At 43.2% G+C, this 21,688-nt stretch overlaps 1 protein-coding gene and 1 long non-coding RNA gene across 2 annotated transcripts; one reads left to right on the top strand and one right to left on the bottom strand.

Moving 5' to 3' along the window:
- Positions 1-2,479: 2,479 nt before the first annotated feature.
- Positions 2,480-9,907, bottom strand: RPS10 (ribosomal protein S10). The gene is made up of 6 exons (XM_053249224.1): positions 9,751-9,907; positions 8,754-8,903; positions 7,619-7,790; positions 5,567-5,644; positions 3,669-3,724; positions 2,480-2,575 (listed from the first exon to the last, which is right to left on the bottom strand). Exons 2-6 carry the CDS (start codon positions 8,901-8,903, stop codon positions 2,534-2,536), a joined length of 498 nt encoding a protein of 165 aa, XP_053105199.1. The 5' UTR covers positions 9,751-9,907; the 3' UTR covers positions 2,480-2,533.
- Positions 9,896-20,138, top strand: LOC128324536 (uncharacterized). The gene is made up of 2 exons (XR_008306918.1): positions 9,896-10,349; positions 18,985-20,138. It is a non-coding gene; the product is annotated as an uncharacterized LOC128324536 (long non-coding RNA).
- The last annotated feature ends 1,550 nt before the right edge of the window (positions 20,139-21,688 follow it).

The following is a 21,688-nucleotide window of genomic DNA, read 5'->3' as shown; positions in this document are numbered from 1 at the left end:
AGCAAGTGTTCGTTGTTTCTCACCACTGTACTTCAAGGTCAGCCATCACTAGCATATTGTGCTTTGTCAATATTGATTCAGTAGACACATTCCATGAGTACAAAAAAAGCTCAAACTGCAGAGCTTTTCAGTGCTTTTTTTAGTGTCTTAAAAGCACAAGACTAGTCACTGACACAGCAGCAGCAGCAAAGAAAAAGAAATGCCCTCCAGACATTCATCTCATTAGCTAGTTCTAGAAAACATGCCAGCTTCCTCAAATTAAGCATGAAACATATTTTTAAAACTAGCAACAAAGAGAAGCCTGAAAGCAGTGTGTATCCATACCAGCTAGGTACAGACATGAACTTTGCCTCAATTACAGAATGAGTAGAGAAAGAGCAAACTTTAAATCACACTGGCCAGATGACAAGTTTGCACTCTTCGCTATTGTTCGTAGTTGTTAAGCTTGGTACATTTCAAGTTGCAAGGAAAGAATTATGTTGGGGGGGGAATCAAAGGGAGTAGAGCTGTTACATAGCATGTTACCAACTATGGCAAAAGCCAATTCAAAAGGTATTTGTTGTGCTCTATGCAACTAAAGATCAAAAAATTAAATTCTTTGGCTTGTGTGCAAGCTTGCATTATTTCTACTCCCGCAAGTTTTAAGTATGGATAAAAAGCTATGCAGAGCACCGAAGTCCTTCCCTCTGGGTACTGTAAATCATACCCAGCCTTAGACAGGCCTAGGATTACAGGGCTAATGCCTAGTGAATGCAAGCCCTCATCTTTGCAGCTTCACAGTTGCAGAATTCAGCATCCTGAATTTTCAGACTTATCTTCTGGTGGGGGGATGGAGTGGAAATTGCATTTAGTGTCAAATTCTGCAAGTAATGTACTAAGCTAACACCCCCCTGCTAACTTAGGGAAGAGGAACGTTTTTAAAGTGGTGATTTTCTTTATTTAGCAGGAGAGCAACTGGCCTTATCCATCCCCAGCACAACATCCCTCCAGTGGCTGTTAGTTTTTTTGGAGCCCTTTGGGCTCAGGGAGCCATGTTATTTATTCTCATTCTCTCTCATCTGTTTTCACAGATGTATCTGACAGGCTAGAAAAGCGGTCTTCAGCCAAATACAGCCCTGATATCTGTTCTCAAGTCCAAACCACACAACACCACAAATTTAAAACTGAAAAATCCCAGGACTGCCTCCAGACCTCCTGAGTGTGCAAAGCAATGCAGATCCGAAAATAGCACCACCATACCCTACAAACACAGTATGACCACAATTCATGAACTGACATGCTCTTAACTCTTAAGGTGTATGTGGCAAGTTCAGAAATAGGCAAAGGACTACCCAATATCAGAACATTAGACACAGATTTCCTCTCTAACCTGAGGAAAGTGAAAGCCTATCTTCAAAATGACCACTAGCAACAAAAGCCCATGAAGTCTGGGCTTTTGAAGCATTGTAACAAATCACAGCCATGTGCATTAGCAAAGGATTTGTATCCTACTTTCATATTAGTGCAATGTCTACTCACAGAAGTATACATTGCATCTCAATGGCAAGTTCCCTCATAGTGCACATTTTAGTACCTTGCATTACGAAATAGCGTGTACACACAAAAGCCTTCATTTGTCATTTCTACTGATTTTTCCTCAGGGCTCCCTTCAGAAGTATAACCACAGACAGTGACCATCAGTAAAGTGGAGATTGTGACTTATGCCACATGGTTCTTGCAAAGATTAATAGAAGGAGCCAAGCTTCAGCTATCACAAGAATAAATCCTCATGTTGGTGAGGTCTGTCCTGTTAAATGAATGGAAGGCTTGCTGAATTTAACAGGTTACCACATTAATTAAAAGCTATTTCCCCAAACATTAGAATATGGCTCCAACCTTATGTGCTGCTACCTGGGCATAAGTCCCAGTAAGTTTGTTAGAAATTCCTTCCCAAATAAACATGATTAAGATTGGGCTTTTAAGCAAGATGTCGAGAGCAAATGCTTTTACTTTCTATAGGGCCAAGGAGCCCAACCATTACAAGATGTTTGCTTGTGGTGCACCAACAGAGATGATGAGGCAAAGAAACCTAAGATGTTGATTCAGAATAGACTGCACACAGAACTTTACTCATTTTGCACTTTCAGGGACCAGGTCTTCACACTGATTTTTTTTTTTTTTTTAATAGCAAGGAGGAAAAGAGCAGTAGGGCATAGGGACTGGCGTTAATAGTCAGTAGGACTGGGGAAGAATGAAGAGCAACATGATGAAAGCTAGCTACAGTCCCCTTAAAACTAGAAGGCCTTCTCAGTCCTCCTATGGTTGGAGTCCTATCAGCAAACATAATTGTTTGATACTTGTTCTTTTAAATAGAACAGCCAAATTTGCCATTATGTCATCTTCTTCACATTTGAGAGCAAACATTGGGGGCTAGCAGCTAGACGCTTCTTCCCTCCAGCATCAGGCTTCACACAATTAAATGATTCAAGAATACAAGCAGTGATGTTTTCACCTATTTATTATACACAAGACACAACCCAACAGCAACAGAGTTCTACTGAGGCGGCTGACCACGTCCACGCCCAAATCCACCTCTCTGAAAATTAAAAAGAAAAACAATTATAAGCATTCAATATCAACAATTACTATTCCAAGTGTATTACATTAACCTGGCTCAGCATCGCCTCTATACTCTGCTCTTGGGCAGACTGAGGTTCATAATGTTGCAAGGTAACTAGGTCACACTGCAAGATGTACTGTATTTGAACACAAAGGGTATTCCAAGGAAATGCTCTAGCAAACAAGGGTTGAGGATGCAGGTGAAGGCAGCATGCTGCAGCTCTAGTATTTAAAATTACATGGTGTAATTTCCAATGGGCAAGGGTCTAAATCAAATCCATCATAATATTTCTACAGCAAACTGTCAAAGGAAATATACTATGGAACTCTATAACAATGTACTGCAAATCACATTTCAGAAGTTCAAGCATTTATCTGGCAGGACAGACATACTGCATAGAGATCAATTTGTCATAAACAAACAAGTCTGAGGACAGAAAATAGCTTATGAGGTATACTGTGACACTGCAAAAACAAGCACTAAGGAAAAAGCCGGCTCAACAAAAAAACACTATTGAATTTACATTGGGCAGACATACACTGTATCTTCATTATTCATAAAATTTCTCTCACATATAAAACGGGCAACTGCCCAGGGACTGCTTTCATCGCCTGATCAAGCAAAATGTATCTTCACATGTATGTAGTGTTCTGCACTCCATCAATTGGTATTTGGCTGCATATTTCCATCTGCTCTGGTGATGCTTATCCAAGCCCTACTTAACTGGCTGGATGAATCTTATTATACAATGGGAATGTTCATTTGTATCAGAGAAAAAATTGTTATTCATAAATTGTTACACCCCAGTCCAACAATAGTTTGTCTGGTGTCTGTACCATCTAATCATTTCTCTCTGCTCTAGTCTGGGTCAGATCACTACTTTATCAGCATGCAATCTTTATCACCATGCAGCAGAAATAAAAGCTTGGGATGCATACAATTGCTCCTGCCAGCTGGTCCCTAGTCTGAACCTCAGGGACAGAGGAAAGTGTGTGCTACTTCCTCCAGAAACATTTGCTTACATTTTTAAAGACTCTAAATAAAACTAATTATGCATGGAAATACTTACAAATTGAAATTCAGTAGCTGCACCAGCACCAGCCTCAGCCTTCTTGTCAGCACCAGCTAGGAAGAGAAAACGCTGTATTATTCAAGAGCACTGTGCAGTCACAATGGTAGAGTCTGAAGGCACACAAGGCAACAACTTTGCTGGAGCCAAGTGTATCTAACCAGTGTTTGGTTGGGAGACCACCAGGACCCCTATTTACACAGCTATGTTTCATGATGGAAGGCGGAACAGAACTGTGAGTGTTGGGAGATGTCTATAACGTTCTGGTGCATTTAAGTGGTATTAGAGCAGTGCTCCAGGTATTTATGTACAAGTTGTTTATGCCATTTTATTGCCAAAGTCTACAAATACCATGCAAAGCATGAAAATACCCAGCCCTATAGCATAGAGCTCACTGGGTAGAGGGGTGGGAGGACTGCCTACCGTTGTGGTGTGCTTCTGTGGAGCCTGGAAGCTGTCTAGGGGCAGTACAGCTTTATTTTCCTGCTTTTCCTCCAAGGAGCCCAGAGTGGTGTACATGGTTATTTTTATTCTCACAACCCTATGAGGTTGTGGTAGCAAGCATGTATTGCCCCCTTTGCTAAGCAGTGTCTGCCCTGTTTGCATTCGAATAGGGGACGATATGTGTGAGTACTGTAAGGTATTCTCCTTAGGGCAGGCATGTACAACTCAAATGACCTGGTGGGCCGAAATAGACCGTGACATGGCTCATGGGGGCAGAGGTCAATTTTTTGGGTGCTGATGAGTAAAGTAACACTTAATATCAATCAATTAAATCAAATCAAATTAAAGTAAAATTAATTAAAATGAATTTAATCAAAATTTAACTTCTAAAAGTTCTGGCAGGCCAAAATTTAAAATATAAAATAAATTGAATTAAAATTCATTCTAATAAAATAAATTCAATAAGATATACAATCAGTACAAAATACATAATAAAATGCATTGTTCTTCCTTTCCACCTCTGCCAAATCACCACATTTAAAATGGAGCACTTGTAAGGGAAAAAAATTAGAGAAGTTTTTCCTCATAATTTTGGATGAGAAGATTATGCTTTGATCAGAAGGAAGAGGGGGAAAGAAAGAAGGAAAGGATGGGGCAAGAGGCTTCGCAAGAGAGAGAGCAGGCTTTATGAGGAGTCACCCCGTCCTGCCAAACCTCCCTGCTTTTTCTTTTACATTTCTGCCGCCGCGCAGCTGATGGCTGCCGAGGGGGTGTGTGTGTGTGTGTGTGTAAGCCAGGAGTAGTCCTTCTCTCCCTCCACCTGCAAGGCCGGCGGCAGTGGCTCCCACTCCCAGAGTGAGGAAGGTGCTGCCGTTTGGCCCCGCATCACTCTGGGAGTGGGAGCTGCCGCTGCCGGGTGGGGAAAAAAGGACTACTCCAGGATCACCCCTGCCCCACCCCCTCAAGCGGCAGAAATGTAAATAAACTTTTTTTAAAAAATACACAGAGGTTCAGGTGAGGAGAGAGGGGTAAGTGGAATGGTCCAAGGAAAAAAAGGCAGGCCTGCACAACATGCGGCCCTAGGGAATGAGGCTGCTCTGGGAAGATTCCAAGTTCCATTCCTGGCATCTCCAAGATAGGGCTGAGAGAGACTCCTACCTGCAACCTTGGAGAAGCTGCTGCCAGTCAAACTCATCTGTGTTGTGCTGCACTTCACTTCCAAATTTTGTGACAAGACTCCTGCTTGTTTCCTGTTGCAATATGGACAGGGCCCTAGCAACCCAGTTTTGCCTGACTATCAAAGCCAGCCAAGATCTGTGGAGTCCTATTTAATTGAGTGTTTCCTTCAGTCTGAGATGCTGTCATCTTTTACCAGTATAAACCTAGGTAGTAATGGTAGAGAAAAACTACAGAAGATGGTTCACCCATTACTTTGATCATAATGTTTCACTTACGAGGAGCAGCACTACGTCTGTAGGTATCCCTGTCAGTCTCTCCCCGGGTAAGGCGAGCAGGACGCTCACCCTCCAGTCCTGAAAAGAAAGTCAGAACAGCACGATAAATTCATGAGTTTCACCTAAATAGTCCAGGTGTCATTAGGTTTCAAAGTCAGTTCTTGAAGAAAAAACATAAATGAGCAACTGAAGTGGCGAATAGAAATTTTTCATAATACCAATTGCTTGGTTAAAGGAGAACTAAGCCACCACAGACAGCAGTTGCAAATCTCTTCTCTACATCTTCCACCGCTACCTTTATTCACAAGCAGCAGAAAATATGCATAATGGCACACTAGAGCCCAAAAAAACCACACCAACTGTAAGCTAGCTTTATTTGCTCCCCCAGTGTCACTATCTTATGTTGTACCTAGTTATTGCATCCAAGCTCCACTTTCACCATTCAAAACTGCTTTGGCCCTGAAAAGGATAACCTAATACTGCTCTTCCTAACTGGGAGAACAGTATACTACAGTGGCATCCACATGTGAGCACTTTTATTGTTATCAATGACCACAACGTTTGCGCTTCAGACCTCTCAGACATGCAACTCACCAGGCTGCCTTGAGCAACACTGACTGGAACCTTAACCTATCATTTAAAGCTACAATCAAGGATAGAATGAGGTGTACCGGAAACCACTGAGTACTCCTAGAAATTGGAATGATCAATACTATAGAAAGAAATGTAACCTTAACCCCAATCCCAGGTTTAGTCCCCAGCATCTCCAGGAAGGCCCAAGAGAGACTTCTGCCTGAAACTTTTGGAGAGCCACTGCTAGACAGTGTAGATGATACTGAGCTAGACAGACCAAGGACCTGAGCTAGACAGACCAAGCTAGAGCTAGACAGACCAAGGACCTGACGCAGTACAAGGCAGCTTCTCAGCAATAGTCACCACCCTCACCCTGTAACCCCAAAAGCCTGCTAATGTCAGAGAGAAGTGGGGCCCAATGGCAAGTTGTTACACACAAGACAGCTTGTTGCATGGAGTCTCCATGAGGCAATCATGTTCTGTCAGAAATTGCTCTCTGTTATAAAAGCAGACTGATTTTACAGAGGCTTCTAAGGAAATTATACAAGAACGTATAGAAGAATAACACTCCACTCTTATTTTTGTAATTAAATGTGTATCAAATACTTAAGAATGCTCTTGATCCAAAGAGAAGACATCAATCATGCATAACTATAGTTGGGAATCAATTCAGCAGTACTATACTGAACATGTCACAGTTCAAACTACACACAGTCCTGATATAGTAAATGCAGTTTTTCCCCTCAGCAAAGCAAATCTCAATCTGACCAACACCAAGTGGTTTACAACTACTTGCAAAACCAAAGGGATTTAAGGACTGATGCTTTCTTAAAAGCTGCCACTGTCTCCTAAATTTAGATTCACACCTACAAAGATACCACTGAACTCCTTCACAAAACTATGCTCCACTTGAACTTGGCTTAGTGAAATATAGCTGTCTTAGCAGCAGCAGAAACTGAAACATTAATTGTTTCCAGCACAGTAGGTATAAAAATATAATCAGCTATACTTTAATATACTAGTCTGCAGAATACATTTGAGATAAACAGGTTAGTAGGCTAAATTGCATTAGAACCATACTTGAGTGTATGTATTTAATTATTATTTTTACATTTAAATCCCACTCTTCCTCCAAGGAGCCCAGAGCAGTGTACTACATACTTGAATTTCTCCTCACAACAACCCTGTGAAGTAGGTTAGGCTGAGAGAGAAGTGACTGGCCCAGAATCACCCAGCTAGTATCATGGCTGAATGGGGATTTGAACTCGGTTCTCCTGGGTCCTCGTCCAGCACTCTAACCATTTATGCAGGTTGAGTTTGAAACAGCTATAGCCTCATCATACATGGCTATCATTTTGTGACACCCATTTGCAGATGCATGATTATGTTGTGAGTGTTCAAATTTTATTCCAAGGATGCCCCTTATCTTTAACAAATGAAAACTACTGAAGGGAAATATATCTCCAAGCCAGTGCTTACCTTTCGGCCGAGGTCTCCCAGTTTCAGGACGGCTGCGGCGCAAGGTGGCAGGCACAATTTCAGGGGGCAGATGAAGATAATCCCGCAGGTACTGGATGCCTTCATTAGTCAAATACCAGTAGAAATGCCTCCATGCAAACTGCTCTTTCACATAGCCACGGGATTTCAGCGACTAAGAGCAAGCATTCTGATTAAACCATTTACAGATAAGTCACGACTACTGAAGTCAACATTTATTCACAGTAAGTCTTCAAAACTGCAACAATGACAAAGATAAGGATTCTTATTCTACCAAGAATCCTCAGCCATCTTACTAACATTAATGATAAAAACTTAAGTGATATAACTCACCAACTGGAAGATGGTGTGAGGGGAAGACAGAACATGGCCAGTATTTAAGAGGAAGAATAAGCTGTATGTAGTGTTTGTAAAATGGCAGTCAGGTAGTACTGCATAATTTCCTGCCTCAATGTAAAACAAGTCATTAGGACCTGCAGGTTCCTGGATCTCAGTACTGTTCAACTTGATCAGATCCAGAATGCACTTTTAATCTCAACATGGGGCCTAGTTTAAATTATTTACTGCATATATCCATCTTGCTCCATTTCACTCTAAGATAACCAGGTGCAAAAGAGGACAGTAGTAAACGTACAGCTGTGATGAAGAGATAATTTCATCAGACACAGCTTGCCATGTGGGGGTAGTAAGGTAAGTTATACTGGTCTTGTGGTAGCAAGCATGACTTGTCCCCTTAGCTAAGCAGGGTCTACCCTGGTTCCACATGAATGGGAGTAGAAGTGTGAGCACTGTAAGATATTCCCCTCAGGGCCACTCTGGGTAGAGCAGGTTTCAAGTTCCCTCCCTGGCTTCTCCAAAATAGAGCCGAGAGATTCCTGCCTGAAACCTTGGAGAAGCCGCTGCCAGTCTGTGAAGACAATACTGAGCTAGACAGACCAATGGTCTGATTCAGTATATGGCAACTTCCTATGTCCTATGAAGTCACTTCTACTAATAACTATTAGAAGCCTTATCTTCTTTTACATCTAATAATTATCTCATTTTTAAAAAAAGATCAGAGTTGGTAGTGGTGCTACTAGTGTGACACACCTAGGTCAGGACATGACCAGTGCCTTACCTGCATTGCTTTCATGACATGGAGATTAGGCACATTCTTGTCTGCCAGCTCTGGGTGCTTAGGCATGTGAACATCCTTCTTAGCCACCATCACTCCCTCCTTAAAAAGGAGCTCGTAGATAGCAATACGGTTTTTCTTAGGCATCAACATCTGCAGAAAATATAGATTAGGTTGTCTAAAAACAGCCTTATTTTCCCAAAGTAACACAAATCCACATTTTCTTAAGAAAGCCTGTGGTTTAACCCAACACATTTTAGTGCTCTGTCAAAAAACAAAGCATATGAAGGCAATTCAGTGCTGCAAATATTAATCTTAAAATAAAGCTAGAAGAGCATGCAGAAACAGCAATGCATCATATATACAGAAAGTACTGTAAGAGTTACCTTATAAACAAGGCCACTGCTAACAATCACAGCAAGATAGTAAAGTTTGAGATTAAGGTCAGCTTTTAATATGCAGCTTTGAAGTATACACATGTATTTGGGAGTCAGTCCCATTAAACTCAGTGAGATTTGGTTCCAAGTAAGCATACACAAGATTAGAATACAGAGAGCCAATTAGATAGGCTCTCAAACTATGCAGTTACTTGATTTTGCCTTCATTTAATGCCCTGAAATTTTCTCTCCCCACCACCAGCCCCCCTGGTAAGTCTACTTCTTTGCAAAACGCGATTGGGGAACACAACTTCGGGGTTTCAGATAAGCCTACAATACACCATGCACAGTGCTCTCCGAATACTGAATTAAACTAGACAAAATTTAGCAATGTTTAAACCCACAGCCACCCAAGCCCACATCTGCCCCGACTTGATCTCTACAAAAGCCGCGGCCTGACTTAATTTGATGCCTTCCAACCGGCTACCCAACCCCTCCGGCCAAAACGAGGTTGACGGGAGAGCGAATTACAGTGCCCAGGAGCGATAAGGAGAAAATTTAGCCGGGCAATCACAGGATGGGGACGATACTAGGAAGATTAAACGACCACCACCAGGCCTTACCGTGGCGGCAACGGCAGGCTCAGGCGCTGAAAAGGAAGGAGCATGCGCAGTGAGGCCACTTCCTGTCTCAAAAGGACCCTTGGGTTCAAGAAGGCGACTCTCTTGTTGCCTGAAAACGTCGATTTCCGGGAGTCATGTCTCTGATCTGAAAACTTCCGGAAAGCGAACGTGGGGGGAAATAGGGTTGCCAAACCATCTAGGATTGGTTTAGAGTCCCCAGGAATCAGTATTAATCGACAGGAGACTACAGTATTTAAAGCAATCCTGAGTTGCTTCATGTGAAGAATGCGGGGTGGGGTGAATAGGAATAGCTTGAGTCAAAGTTGGAAACTTTACTACTTTACTGATGTTTAATTACATCAATAATCATGTAATCATTGTGAAGGGTAATTTTAGCCCGCTTTCTTTAAAATGAAAGATTAGCCTGTATTAAGTAATAGAGTCCTTTTATTCTCGAGAATGAGCTGGGAGAAATCACAGGCTCTGTGTCCTAGTAGCACAGAGGTCTCTGATCCCTCGCCCCACAGACTCTCTTCCTGAGGCTGAGTACGAAGATTCCTATAACTTTGCAAGCTGCATAACTGACAGCAGCGTAGCAGGTGAGTGGTTTGGTCAGGCTTCACCTGTGACATAACTGTCTGCCTGGAGCATAAAAAGCTACTGAGCCTTTCTGGAATAAGTGTAACTCACAGATGAGCAGCTGAAATCAAACTAGTAATTGCTGTTTGGCATCCTGTGGCCTTCCCTTGTGGCCTGCATAATGCTAGGTATGTAGAAGATCCTGTCTTCTGCCCCTGTTGGAGAACTGCATGTGGAGAACAAAGAGAGACCCAGTACTGAGAGCCAGCGTGGTGTAGTGGTTAGAGTGCTGGACTAGGACCGGGGAGACCCAAGTTCAAATCCCCATTCAGCCATAAAACTAGCTGGGTGACTCTGGGCCAGTCACTTCTCTCTCAGCCTAACCTACTTCACAGGGTTGTTGTGAAAGAGAAACTCAAGTATGTAGTACACTGCTCTGGGCTCCTTGGAGGAAGAGCGGGATATAAATTTAAAATAATAATAATAATACTGTATCAACATCTGTTCTGATTCTTTGGATACCCTGAAGCCTTTACTCACATCCTTCCATTGCTGAGTGGTGCCACCTGGCTGCTCACACAGTAGACCTCTTGCTTGTTCCAGTACCTTTACCTCTGTCCTGTGGGAAGTTGCACTCTATGTGCAGTGACTGTTCTGTGATCAGGCTGTGAGCCTGAAAATCAAATGGGGCCATGGCCCATGAGTGTTTGCCAGTAGTAGCAGTAATTGTTGGAATGAAATGTTCACCAACAAAGAGCATGCTGCTTACCTGTGCAGGAGACACTGAGCAGCTTCCAGACATACTGCTGCATGTGGAACTCTTCTGCAGTGCTTATGTAAAGGAAGCAGGGGTGATTTTCACCAAGCTCACTTCCCTTCTGCACCCCCCATGTCCCCTACAAATCGAGACTTGAGGGTTTCTCAAGCCTTGGGAACGTATTTTCAGAGGGCACTGAAAAAAGGAATTGGTGAAAAATGTTCTTCCTCCCTTTTATGAGAAGAGTTCCACTTGTGGAAATATTAGTCTCTAGAAGCTACCCACTGTTATTAGCTGCTGCTGAGAGAGGAAGGAATGGCTAGCTAACACAGTTAAATCAAGGTCTAGTTGTCATTACTCAGTGGAGGGGAAAGAGATATGAAACATTTGCAGCATTCATACTTTGAGACATGGAATTTCCTCCTGCCCTTGCACACCTGTGTGGAGTCTTTGCATGCTGTTTTGGTTGGAGATGGAGTTCCAGTGCATTGACCTTTTGCACCAACTATCCTAATGACCACTAGGGGCATTGGGAGTAGAGATAGTGCTCCCTAGCTGTTCTACCTGTCTCTATTCTAATGACCCCTGATTGGACTCTTCAGGTATTTCCTGTGAGAGTCAGATTCCCTTCCTTTCCTCTTAGAGAGCAGATGGAAACCTCTCCCTCCCTATTCATTATGTAGTTCTTTAGATTAAGGATTAGGTCTTTCCTATCCAAAGTGTACTTCACCAATAAATACTTTGTATTTAGTTCTACAAGAATCTAGGGATGTGCATGGAACTGCAGCTGGGTGGCTGAGGGCGGCAGGGGAGGGTACACTTATCCCTCCTGCCGCTCCCCCCCCCCCGGTCTGACATGCATGCGCGCACACACACACCCAGGACTTCTGGCCACTATCAGCAGAGGAGGGGGAAGGGGCGGCAGGGAAGTATGCTACTGCCCCGAAGGTTTTTACCAGTAATGAGCGCAGGTGGGGGGAAAGTGGTGGGAGGGGTAAGTGCATCCTCCCCCACCCTTAAAGCAGCATGCCCTCCCCCGCATCAAACTTTGAATTGGCCCCGTGTTCGAAACTGTTCGGAGGCCTGTAAAAAGGCCTCCGAACAGGTTCATGCACATCCCTACAAGAATCTCCACATGACTTTTCTAAATAGCTGCAACAACTAAACTCTGCATTCTACTCTGTAACTCGAGTGGGTAGCTTCTTTAGTGCTCTGCTAATTAACTGAGGGTAAAAATTATAACCCCCAACAATTTTGGGGCGGTGTAGTGACATTCTGATTGGGTGTTCATGCCTGGGGTCCTGAGACAGAGTACCTGCAATCAGAGTTCTGAGAACAGAGTGCTAATGAAGTGTTGTATGGTTCCATATGTGCTTTGACGGCAGTAGACTGGTTGTGCAAAGTATTTCCTTTTTATGCAAAATGCCATTTCTTCCTAATTGCCTTCACCAAAGTACACCCTTGTACACCTAAGTGTGCAAAATATGGGCCAGAGATATATAGCCTCATGACACATACCCTATCATCTGAATAACATGGGTGTCAGGGATTTATATACTGTATGTGCTGTGATTGGTTGCAGGGGTTTTTGGATCCTGTCCTCCATCTTGGCAGGATGGTGAGGCAGGTGGTGGTGAAAGGTTCAATTGTTTTTTCCTCTCTATTGATTCAGTGGGTGCTTTTGACTTACACCATCTCTGGAATTTACAAAACATGCCATCATTGGAGGCATGTCTGGAGGGGGTATAAGCTATTGTCAAAGTTTCCCACCAAAGATTCTTGAGTAAACTTAGCAGACATGGAATAAGGGGACAGGTTGATGTGTGGATCAGTAACTGGTTGAATGACAGTAAACAGAGAGTAGGAATAAATGGACAGTTTTCACAATGGAGGGAGGGAGGAAGTGGGGTCCCCCAGGGATCAGTACTGGGACCAGTGCTCTTTAACTTGTCCATAAATGATCTAAAAGTTGGGGTAAGCAGTGAAGTGGCCAAATTTGCAGATGACACTAAACTATTTAGGGTAGTAAAATCCAAAACAGATTGTGAGGAGCTACAAAAAGATCTCTCCAAACTAGGGGAGTGGGTGACAAAATGGCAAATGCAGTTCAATGTAAGCAAGTGTGAAGTGATGCACATTGGGGCAAAAAAACCCCCCAACTTCACATACGCTGATGGGGGTTTTGCTGTTGGTGACTGACCAAGAGAGAGATCTTGGGGTCATGGTGGACCGTGCATTGAAAGTGTCAACTCAGTGTGCAGCAGCTGTGAAAAAGACTAATTCCATGCTAGGAATCATTAGGAAGGAAACTGAAAATAAAATTCTAATATTATAATGCCCTTATACAAATCTGTGGTGCAGCCACATCTGGAGTACTGTGTACAGGTTTGGTTACTGTATCTTAAGAAGGATATTGTAGAACTGGAAAAGGTGCAGAAGAGGGCAACCAAGATGATCAGGGGCCTGGTGCACCTTCCTTACAAGTCAAGACTACAGCACCTGGGGCTCTTTAGTTTAGAAAAGAGGCGACTAAGGGGAGACATGATTGAAGTACATAAAATTATGCATGGAGTGGAGAGGGTGGACAGAGAGAAATTCTTCTCCCTCTCAGAGCATTAGAACCAAGGGTCACCCCATCAAACTGAAGGTCAGGAAATTTAGAACCAACATGAGGAAGTACTTTTTCACACAGCGCATAATTATATATGGAATTATTTGCCATGGGATATGGTGATGGCCACCAGCTTGAATGGATGTAAAAGGGGCTTAGACAAATTCATGGAGGACAGGTCTATCAATGGCTACTAGTCTGGTGGCTGTAGGCCACCTCCAGCCTCAGAGGCATGATGCCTTTCAATACCAGTTGCAGGGGAGCAACAGCAGGAAAGAGGGCATGCACATACCTCTTGCCTGTGGGCTCCCCAGAAGCATCTGGTGGGCCACTGTGTGAAACAGGATGCTGGACTAGACAGGCCTTGGGCCTGATCCAGCAGGGCTGTTCTTATGTCCTTATGATATGCCTTTGTTTCTGCTCTGTTTTGAGGCCTTTGCTAACTGGAGTTACACAGAAGCAGTAAGTTCTATTGGAATAGTGTTGTGCCAGCATAGTAGCCCAATTCTGCTGGTATACTAGAGGTGGTAGCGAGATATTTCAAGTTCCACTACCCAAAATGGGCTTATGCCAGATCTTATTCTGCTCAAATCATTTTTGTAAAAAAAAAGTACATAATTGCTCCCTAAGTGGGACTTGTGAGTAGACTTGCAAATAATTGGCTGCATGATTACTTAACAGTATGGTAATTGATTGCGGTCTGGACAGGTGGACTTTGCTAAATTAACCCTTAATTTTTTGCATCATCCAAATGGCACCGTGGCTTACTGTTTACTCTTTAGAAAGTTAGGTTCTGAAGCACACACATTGGGATTCTTTGAAATTATATTAAAGATGGTCATCTCAGCTTTATGTTGGTTGGTTGTGCCATTGAGTCAGAGTCGACTCCTGGCCAGCCACAGAGCCATGTGGTTTTCTTTGTAGAATACAGAAGTGGTTCACCATTGCCTTCTCCCTTACAGTATGAGATGATGCCTTTCAGCACCTCCCTAAATCACTGCAATTATCTGGCTTCCTATCATAGACCTTACTGAAATGTTGTTGAGCTAGAACTGTTTAGCCTAATCATGTTGGCTGTATGCTATATCTAGGCCAAGTCTGTATTCAGCACCTGGCCTGGGTATGGAGTATACATATTACGTTTAAAACAATGTTAATGGCTTGTCTGGAACATCTGGAAGCATTTATAAATCATGGTCCTGAACAGAGAAGACCTCTAGGGGGCAGCATGATTAACCAAAAATCTAGATTCCTGCACTCTTCACCAAGGAAGGTCTCAAATGATTTGAAACAACATGTTGCATTAAATGTGTATTTGCCTTCCCTTTCCCCCCCTTTAAAAATAGCAGTTGTAGGAGAGGGAGATCAGAATCAGGATTTTGATGTGTGGGAAGTTAACCCTTTGCCCTCATACTGCATCCCAATCTTGATCCTTCCACTGCTGCTATTTTAAAAAACACACATGCATGAGCAAACTGTTTGTTTAAATCGCATGCAGAAACAGAGAATCCTTCTGTACCAATTGACCAACTTCATCCTTTGTCTCTTGCTTCACTGAGAAATAAATAGTTGAAGTATTACAGTTAATCAGATAACATTCCTTTTGATTTCTTATTTGTGCTCATCAAGAGCCAAATACTGTTGTTTAGAGAGGGGGGCCCTGATAATCTGTTCAACTCAAGCAGTTTAGCTGAAATTACACGTGTGAGTGTTTCATCTGCTTATTTTAATGAAGTTGTTAAACGCATAGAAACATTGTCAGGGGAAAGAATGTCAAACTTAGTTGTGAAATATCAGCACCTGCATATTTCAGTTCATGTTTGTAGTCAGAAACTTCCACCCCTAAGCCATTCCTGAAGAACAAGGAAATCTTTTCACAGGTCAAATGAAGCATCATGTGCCTCTGGTTGGCCTCCAGCCTAGCACTCTGAGTGGCCAGAGTATCCTATTCTCTTGGATAAAGTCATTCTCCAGTATTGGATCTTCTGGCTCAGTTCTGATAGCTGCCAGAACTACCATGGCCTCTTTCTCTTGCTGCTCAAATCTTCTGTCTCTTCATTTTGTTCTGTTTTCTGTTTTTGCTTCTGTGGTTACTGATCATCCTGTGGCAATCTTCTTCTATATAATGAATACGCTTAACCGGACTATCTGGATGCGTGGAGATGCGTGGCAGACTGGATGATAATGGCGGTGGTTAGGAGTGGCAGGCAGCCGGTGAGAAAAAATGGCAGCCGTGATGAGGTGGGAGGTGGCGGGGAGAAATGATGGCAGCGGCAGACAATGGCCCCACGAGGCAAGCCCTGGCAGAGGAGGCGGGTTGGCAAAAATGGGAGGGAGGGAGCCTGGCAGGGAAAGAAAGCACTGCTGGGGTGTGGGGAGGGAAAGCTCCCGGTGGCTGGAGGAGGATGGGGACCTCCGGAACGATGGGGAATGGATTGGGGTGGAAGGGAGGGGTGAAGTGGTGGGGAATGGACTGGGGAAGGAGAACGGAATGACAAGGAACAGACTGGGGCAGAAGGGAGGGGGGAAGCGGTGGGGAGAGAAAGTGGTAGAGCCTGGCTGGGCAGAGACAAACTAGCAGTGCAGATGCTATGTGCTGGGTCTGCTAGTTGTTAATAATAGCAATAAATAATACTAAACTTTATTATTAAATAACATTAAATTATTAAAATAATATTAAATTATTAAATTTTTGACATTTTAGAAAAAATGATGGAATGGGCCTCCCAGACTCTCACATGGATGTTTCCTACTTACTTGCTAGTCAGATTCCTGAAAACTGTTGGTTGTGTTCTCTGCTTAAAGAATTGCAAGATGCATTTTTTTTAGGGTTCTTTAATGCATGCCTGTAGCCTGCTCCTGTTTTTGTACATGTTCCTCCAGATCCCAGCAGCTACTGGATTCCTCCTAGGTAATATGTGCTGCTCAATTTGCTTTATGTTGAGGCGGCTTTTAGCAGGGAAGTTATTATTGGACAGGGAAGTTACATATCCAAGAGCTAGCACCACCGTGGCAGCTGGAAGGTTGGGGGCAAGACCTGCATACTGACATCTAAGATGCTTCCCTCACCATTATGTCCAGCAACTCAAAACACAAGAAATAAAACATGAAACTGGAATTGTGAAATGCAGACCATCATACCCACCATAGTTACTGCAGTCTGATGGATTTTTAATTTGGTGCCACTTTGGGAGTCAATCATAGTTGAAAAGTGGGATATCTATCTATCTAACTATCTATCTATCTCAATCAAATTAATTCCTCATAAGTGTTCTGATACAAAGATTAAATTTTATGTATTTATGCATGTCATCCCTGCTTAACTGGAGGAAAATTTTTTTTCAAAATGCTGGCTCAGTTATATTTAGCAGATAGTAATTGTCCCTAGTCAGTCCAGCACAGCATCCCTTCCAGTGGCTGCTTGCTGATGTCTTGTTTTTTAGACTGTAAACTTCTTTGGGACAGGAAACTATCTTCTCAGTTCTTTTGCTGTGTCAACTACTTGGGGAATGTTTATGTTGAAAACTGGCAAATAAACATCTTTAATAATCATTAATAATTCAGAACTATATACTCAAATTTCCATGATAGGGCCCAGGCGATGTACAACTCCCAACCATGGGAAATCCATCTAACTCTCATGGCCTTCTGGTGTGAGGCTAAGACCTTTCTGTTTTATGGAGCCCATGATCTGCAGAACTGTGAATTTTTCCTCCCAATAATAAAACTGTAGACTCCTCCATAGGAAAGAATTCCAGAGAAGCAGCCATGTTAGTCATCTGCAGCAAAAACAAAACATGCCGCAATATTATTACTAGCTTAACCCATGCAGAGCATCTGCGCACTAGTACTTGATTGCTCCCCTCACCCCCTGCCACAGCCCCACTCACTTCAGATATCTCTCTACCCTCACCTGAGCCACACTTCTGCTCCTCCTCCTCCATCTAGTTGTTTCCATCCCCCTCACCCCTCTTGGTCACTGCTGCAGTGTTGCTGGTGCCTACTGACCAAGCTGCAGCCCCCTATCCCCAGAGACCTCCCCCACACCTGAGCCCTGCTCCTGCTCCTCCCTACAGGAGCAGCAGTTGACTGGGCCCTTCCTCACTGCTGCCACCGCCATGGCCACTCGTTCCCCTCAGGCCACTTAGAGGCCTGGGCCCACCTCTTGCCTGCCTGCCTCCTTCTGCCAATGGCCTTGGTAGCCTGAAACAGCAGCAGTGGTTGACTGGGCTCTTCCTTGCTGCCAATATGCATTGCTATGGCCGCTCATTCCCCTCAGGCCAATGACTGGCTCAGGCCCTTCCTTCGCCCTTCCTTCTTTCTCTTTTCCCTTGCCTTCTTTTTCTATCTCTCTCCTCCACCCACTCTTCCCCTCTGTCTTTCTTCCTCTCCCTTCTTTTTTTCTTTCTTTCTTTCTCTCTCTCCCCCTTCCTGAGTTAACAGATCTTGTTTCCTCATCTAATTCACACAATGGCAGCTTCCTTCTCCTGAAGGGGCTTTTTCCTCCCTCATGACCCCACTCTTCACAGACCCCTGCCCACTATCCTTTTATATATATAGATTCCTCTCCTCTACAGTCAAGCACATCTTCCGACCAGTAACCATTGCATTCCAACTGACTTTAACCATCACAGGCTCCTCTTCCCTATCTGCATATGGAATCCTCACTGCTCAATCACCTCCCCGCTATCTACATATGGAATCTCCACTGCCAAATCACCATGGTGCTTCTGCTCTCACAGGCTCCGCTTTCCTATCTGCATATGGAATCTCCACTGCCCAATCACCGCTGTGCTTCTGCTCGCAAATTCTCGCGAGAGCTGCCATACACAGGATTAGCCATGGGTACGCCTTAGAGAATTATATATAGAGATATTGAAAAATCTTGTTCTCTTTGCATTGCAGAAACAATTTTAGTTTGGGGTCACAATGGCCCCTTAGTTTCCCTGTGGTTTTAAAGCAAATGACATGCTTATTCTAAATAGCGTTGTTAGAAATGAGAACAAATTGAGTTATTGGGATTGGTGTCACAATTTGTTATTATGTGTGTGTGCTGTGCATAAGTACACTCTAAATGCAACTTTTCCCATGAGGTATACCTTAAAAAAGCACAAAAACATACAATACAGTAGAAACATCTAACATTGTTGGAAGTTTGGTGTTCCCTTTCACATTACATCCCTAATTGGTGTAAAATATTTACTTGCAATTAAGAGATTAATAAAGCCACATTCAAATTTCACTTCAGCTGCATTACTGAGAACCTTTACATTTGTGTAATTTGTAGATGGCTGAGATGAACTACAAGCCTGCTTACTACATGAACAAAAATGCAACAGGAGGTAAAGCAGCTTGAAAACCTTTCCCTTCCCCCAGCACCAACATGAAATGGGACTGAACTGATAGCTAGGATTAATATTTTATAACCCAAGAAAATAAGTACTCTCTGCAGGCTTCTGTTAGGTCCTAATGCTGACCACATGTTTCATTCAGGATGTTTTCCTGACCATAGTTAACCTATTTCCAAGAGGTACAGTATCTATTTGCTGTCTATATGTACTAGTTGCTAATATGTACTGAATTTGTATGTAATGATGGAGCATATCATCTAAAAATAACTACTTGACTTCTAAATACCAGTGTTTAATTTCTAGATCTAATACTGAAACAACTTTTGTAGCAAATATTGAGTTCTGAATAATATAGTAGGCTTGTTCCCACATTAACCATAAACTGGGTAGGAGACAAATATCCTGCCCAGCTTTGGGAACTATGCACGCTCCTAATTTTTTTTATCATGTGCAGGTAGATAAGAGGAGGGGGAATGATCATGTGAGAGCCTCTTGCTAGGAAGGATAATGCCATCCTACCCAGCACCTGCACGTAGCTGTTTACTGAGGTAGGAGGAAAAGCTGGCCTACCCAGTATGAGGCTTCCACACAGTCACTCCCCCCTCCACCTACCTAGGTTTTTACTCGCACATGATAAAAAATCAGAAGCTCTCACAGCTCCCAAATCTGGGCAGCGCACTTGTCCTACCCGGTTTTTGATAATGTGAACTGCCTTAGTATTTGGTATTGGGTTTGTATGACACTCAAAACATGCACAGATTTCTGTCACATAAATGTAAAACTGTTTTATAGTTGTTAGGGAGAAAGTACAGTTTGGAATTAATCATTTCAATGTAATGGTGTCACCTGAATCATGTCATCACCTATTATTTATCTTAACTATAATTTAGTTCCAGACCAGTATATTGGCAACCAGCAGGGTCCTGTTGGCTATACTAGTAGTAGTACTCTGGCTGACCTCTGTTTCGCCTTCATTAACTAACGTCCTCTGTAGCCTCATCAACCGATTACCGCTGCTTCTTCAAAGTGATGTCAGCTTACATTTGTGTCCTGGAACAATGTTTGCCTCTGACTGTGCTAACTACCTCAATTTTTGTGTCACCTCTCATTCTTGACCATTATGTCAACCTGATCTATAGACTAGCTCTTCTCATGATCAGTGAGAAGGGCTCTGGGGCAGTCTGCAAGGAGAACAGGTTTCACTTACCCTCCTGGCAGATAATCGGCCTCCCTTCCCTGGGTGGGTGGATTGCCCACTCAGACAACCAGCTGTGCTCCTGGCAGCTCCAGGGGTCGGGGTGTCAGGATGCGCTGCTACACATCACCGCCCCCCCACCCCACGCCGAGCTCCAATAATGCACCACACGAGTGCGTGGTGTATTATGGGAATCCACCTCCCCAGGCTCCCCACAGTGTGGCCACTGCAGCTATGTGCAGCTGCCACATGACCCAACAAAATGAGGTTAAGGGAGCACTCGCTCCCTTAACCTCATTTAAGAGGGTGGCTACATAGGCGAGTTTGCCGCTGGGATTGGGTCTGATCCCAGCAGTTCACACGTGCGTGCAAAACCGGGCTGGGGTCCCTTAGCCCAGTTTTGCACATGCATGTGAATAGCCTCTAAATGTTTCTTAATTTTGGATGTGTCTTCTGTGGCTACTGAGTTGCTGACAACATATTTCACTACTGCATAAATACTCCACGTGGGCAAAGTACAGTTGTGAAAAAACTGCAACTGTATAGCTCTATTGATGATACAAAATATTGTCACATATGTCATGAGCAAAATATCAGCCACCTTGTCTTCTCCCAGGCCTGGTCAAAAGGTGACAGAAAGAAAACCCCAGCACGGGGCGGGGGGGGGGGGGGAGAGTGAATTCAAACCAATTAAGCCATATATCTCTTTAAAACAAGTTCCAGAAGGATAGCTGTGTTTGTCTGTTGCAATAAGTACAACAGAGTCTGTTGTGGCAATGTAAAGACTAAAATGTTCATGGTATCAGTCATAAGTGTTCATGGACTACAGTCTCTTTCATCAGATGCAAGCATTGATATACTGAAGTGGGCAATGGTCCACAGAAGATTATGCTACAATACATTTGTTCATCTTTAAGATGCCAAGACTCTTTGTGTTCTCTTGGGAATATTTCCACATTTCTTAAGTCTGTGTTTGTCAAGGGTAAATTGTCCTCTCTTCCTAAAACAATCAAACCTTTCCCCACTTTGAAGGACTATAAATCAAGAGATTTGCTTCTGATCTTTATGATTTTCCAAAGGTAGCAGAGTTACAGCATTTAGAGATATTTATATAGGAAATAAATTGATATCATATGCTTTTGAAATCTAAATATTTAAATAACACTGTACTTTGGGATTCATTATAAATGATGTCACTCCGTCCTTTGCCTTTGACCTTGTAATCTGAACAAGAGAAAGAGAGTGTGTATACTGGCTGACACACTGAACAAAGTTCTGTCTGCCTTGTCATGGAGTATGCACACAGTTGTGCAAGAGCACTTGTGCAAAGTGCAAGGATTGCACAAACTGTTGCACAATGGACAACCATTATTTCCAGTGCCCATCCATTGTGCAACTGCATTTGTGCAATTCTTGCATGTTGTGAAAGAGCACTCTTGCACAAC

Source organism: Hemicordylus capensis, chromosome 4, assembly GCF_027244095.1.
Source record: "Hemicordylus capensis ecotype Gifberg chromosome 4, rHemCap1.1.pri, whole genome shotgun sequence".
In the NCBI taxonomy this organism is placed as follows: Eukaryota; Metazoa; Chordata; class Lepidosauria; order Squamata; family Cordylidae; genus Hemicordylus; species Hemicordylus capensis.
Note: the sequence above shows the minus strand (reverse complement) of the source record. Positions and strands in the feature narration are given on the sequence as shown.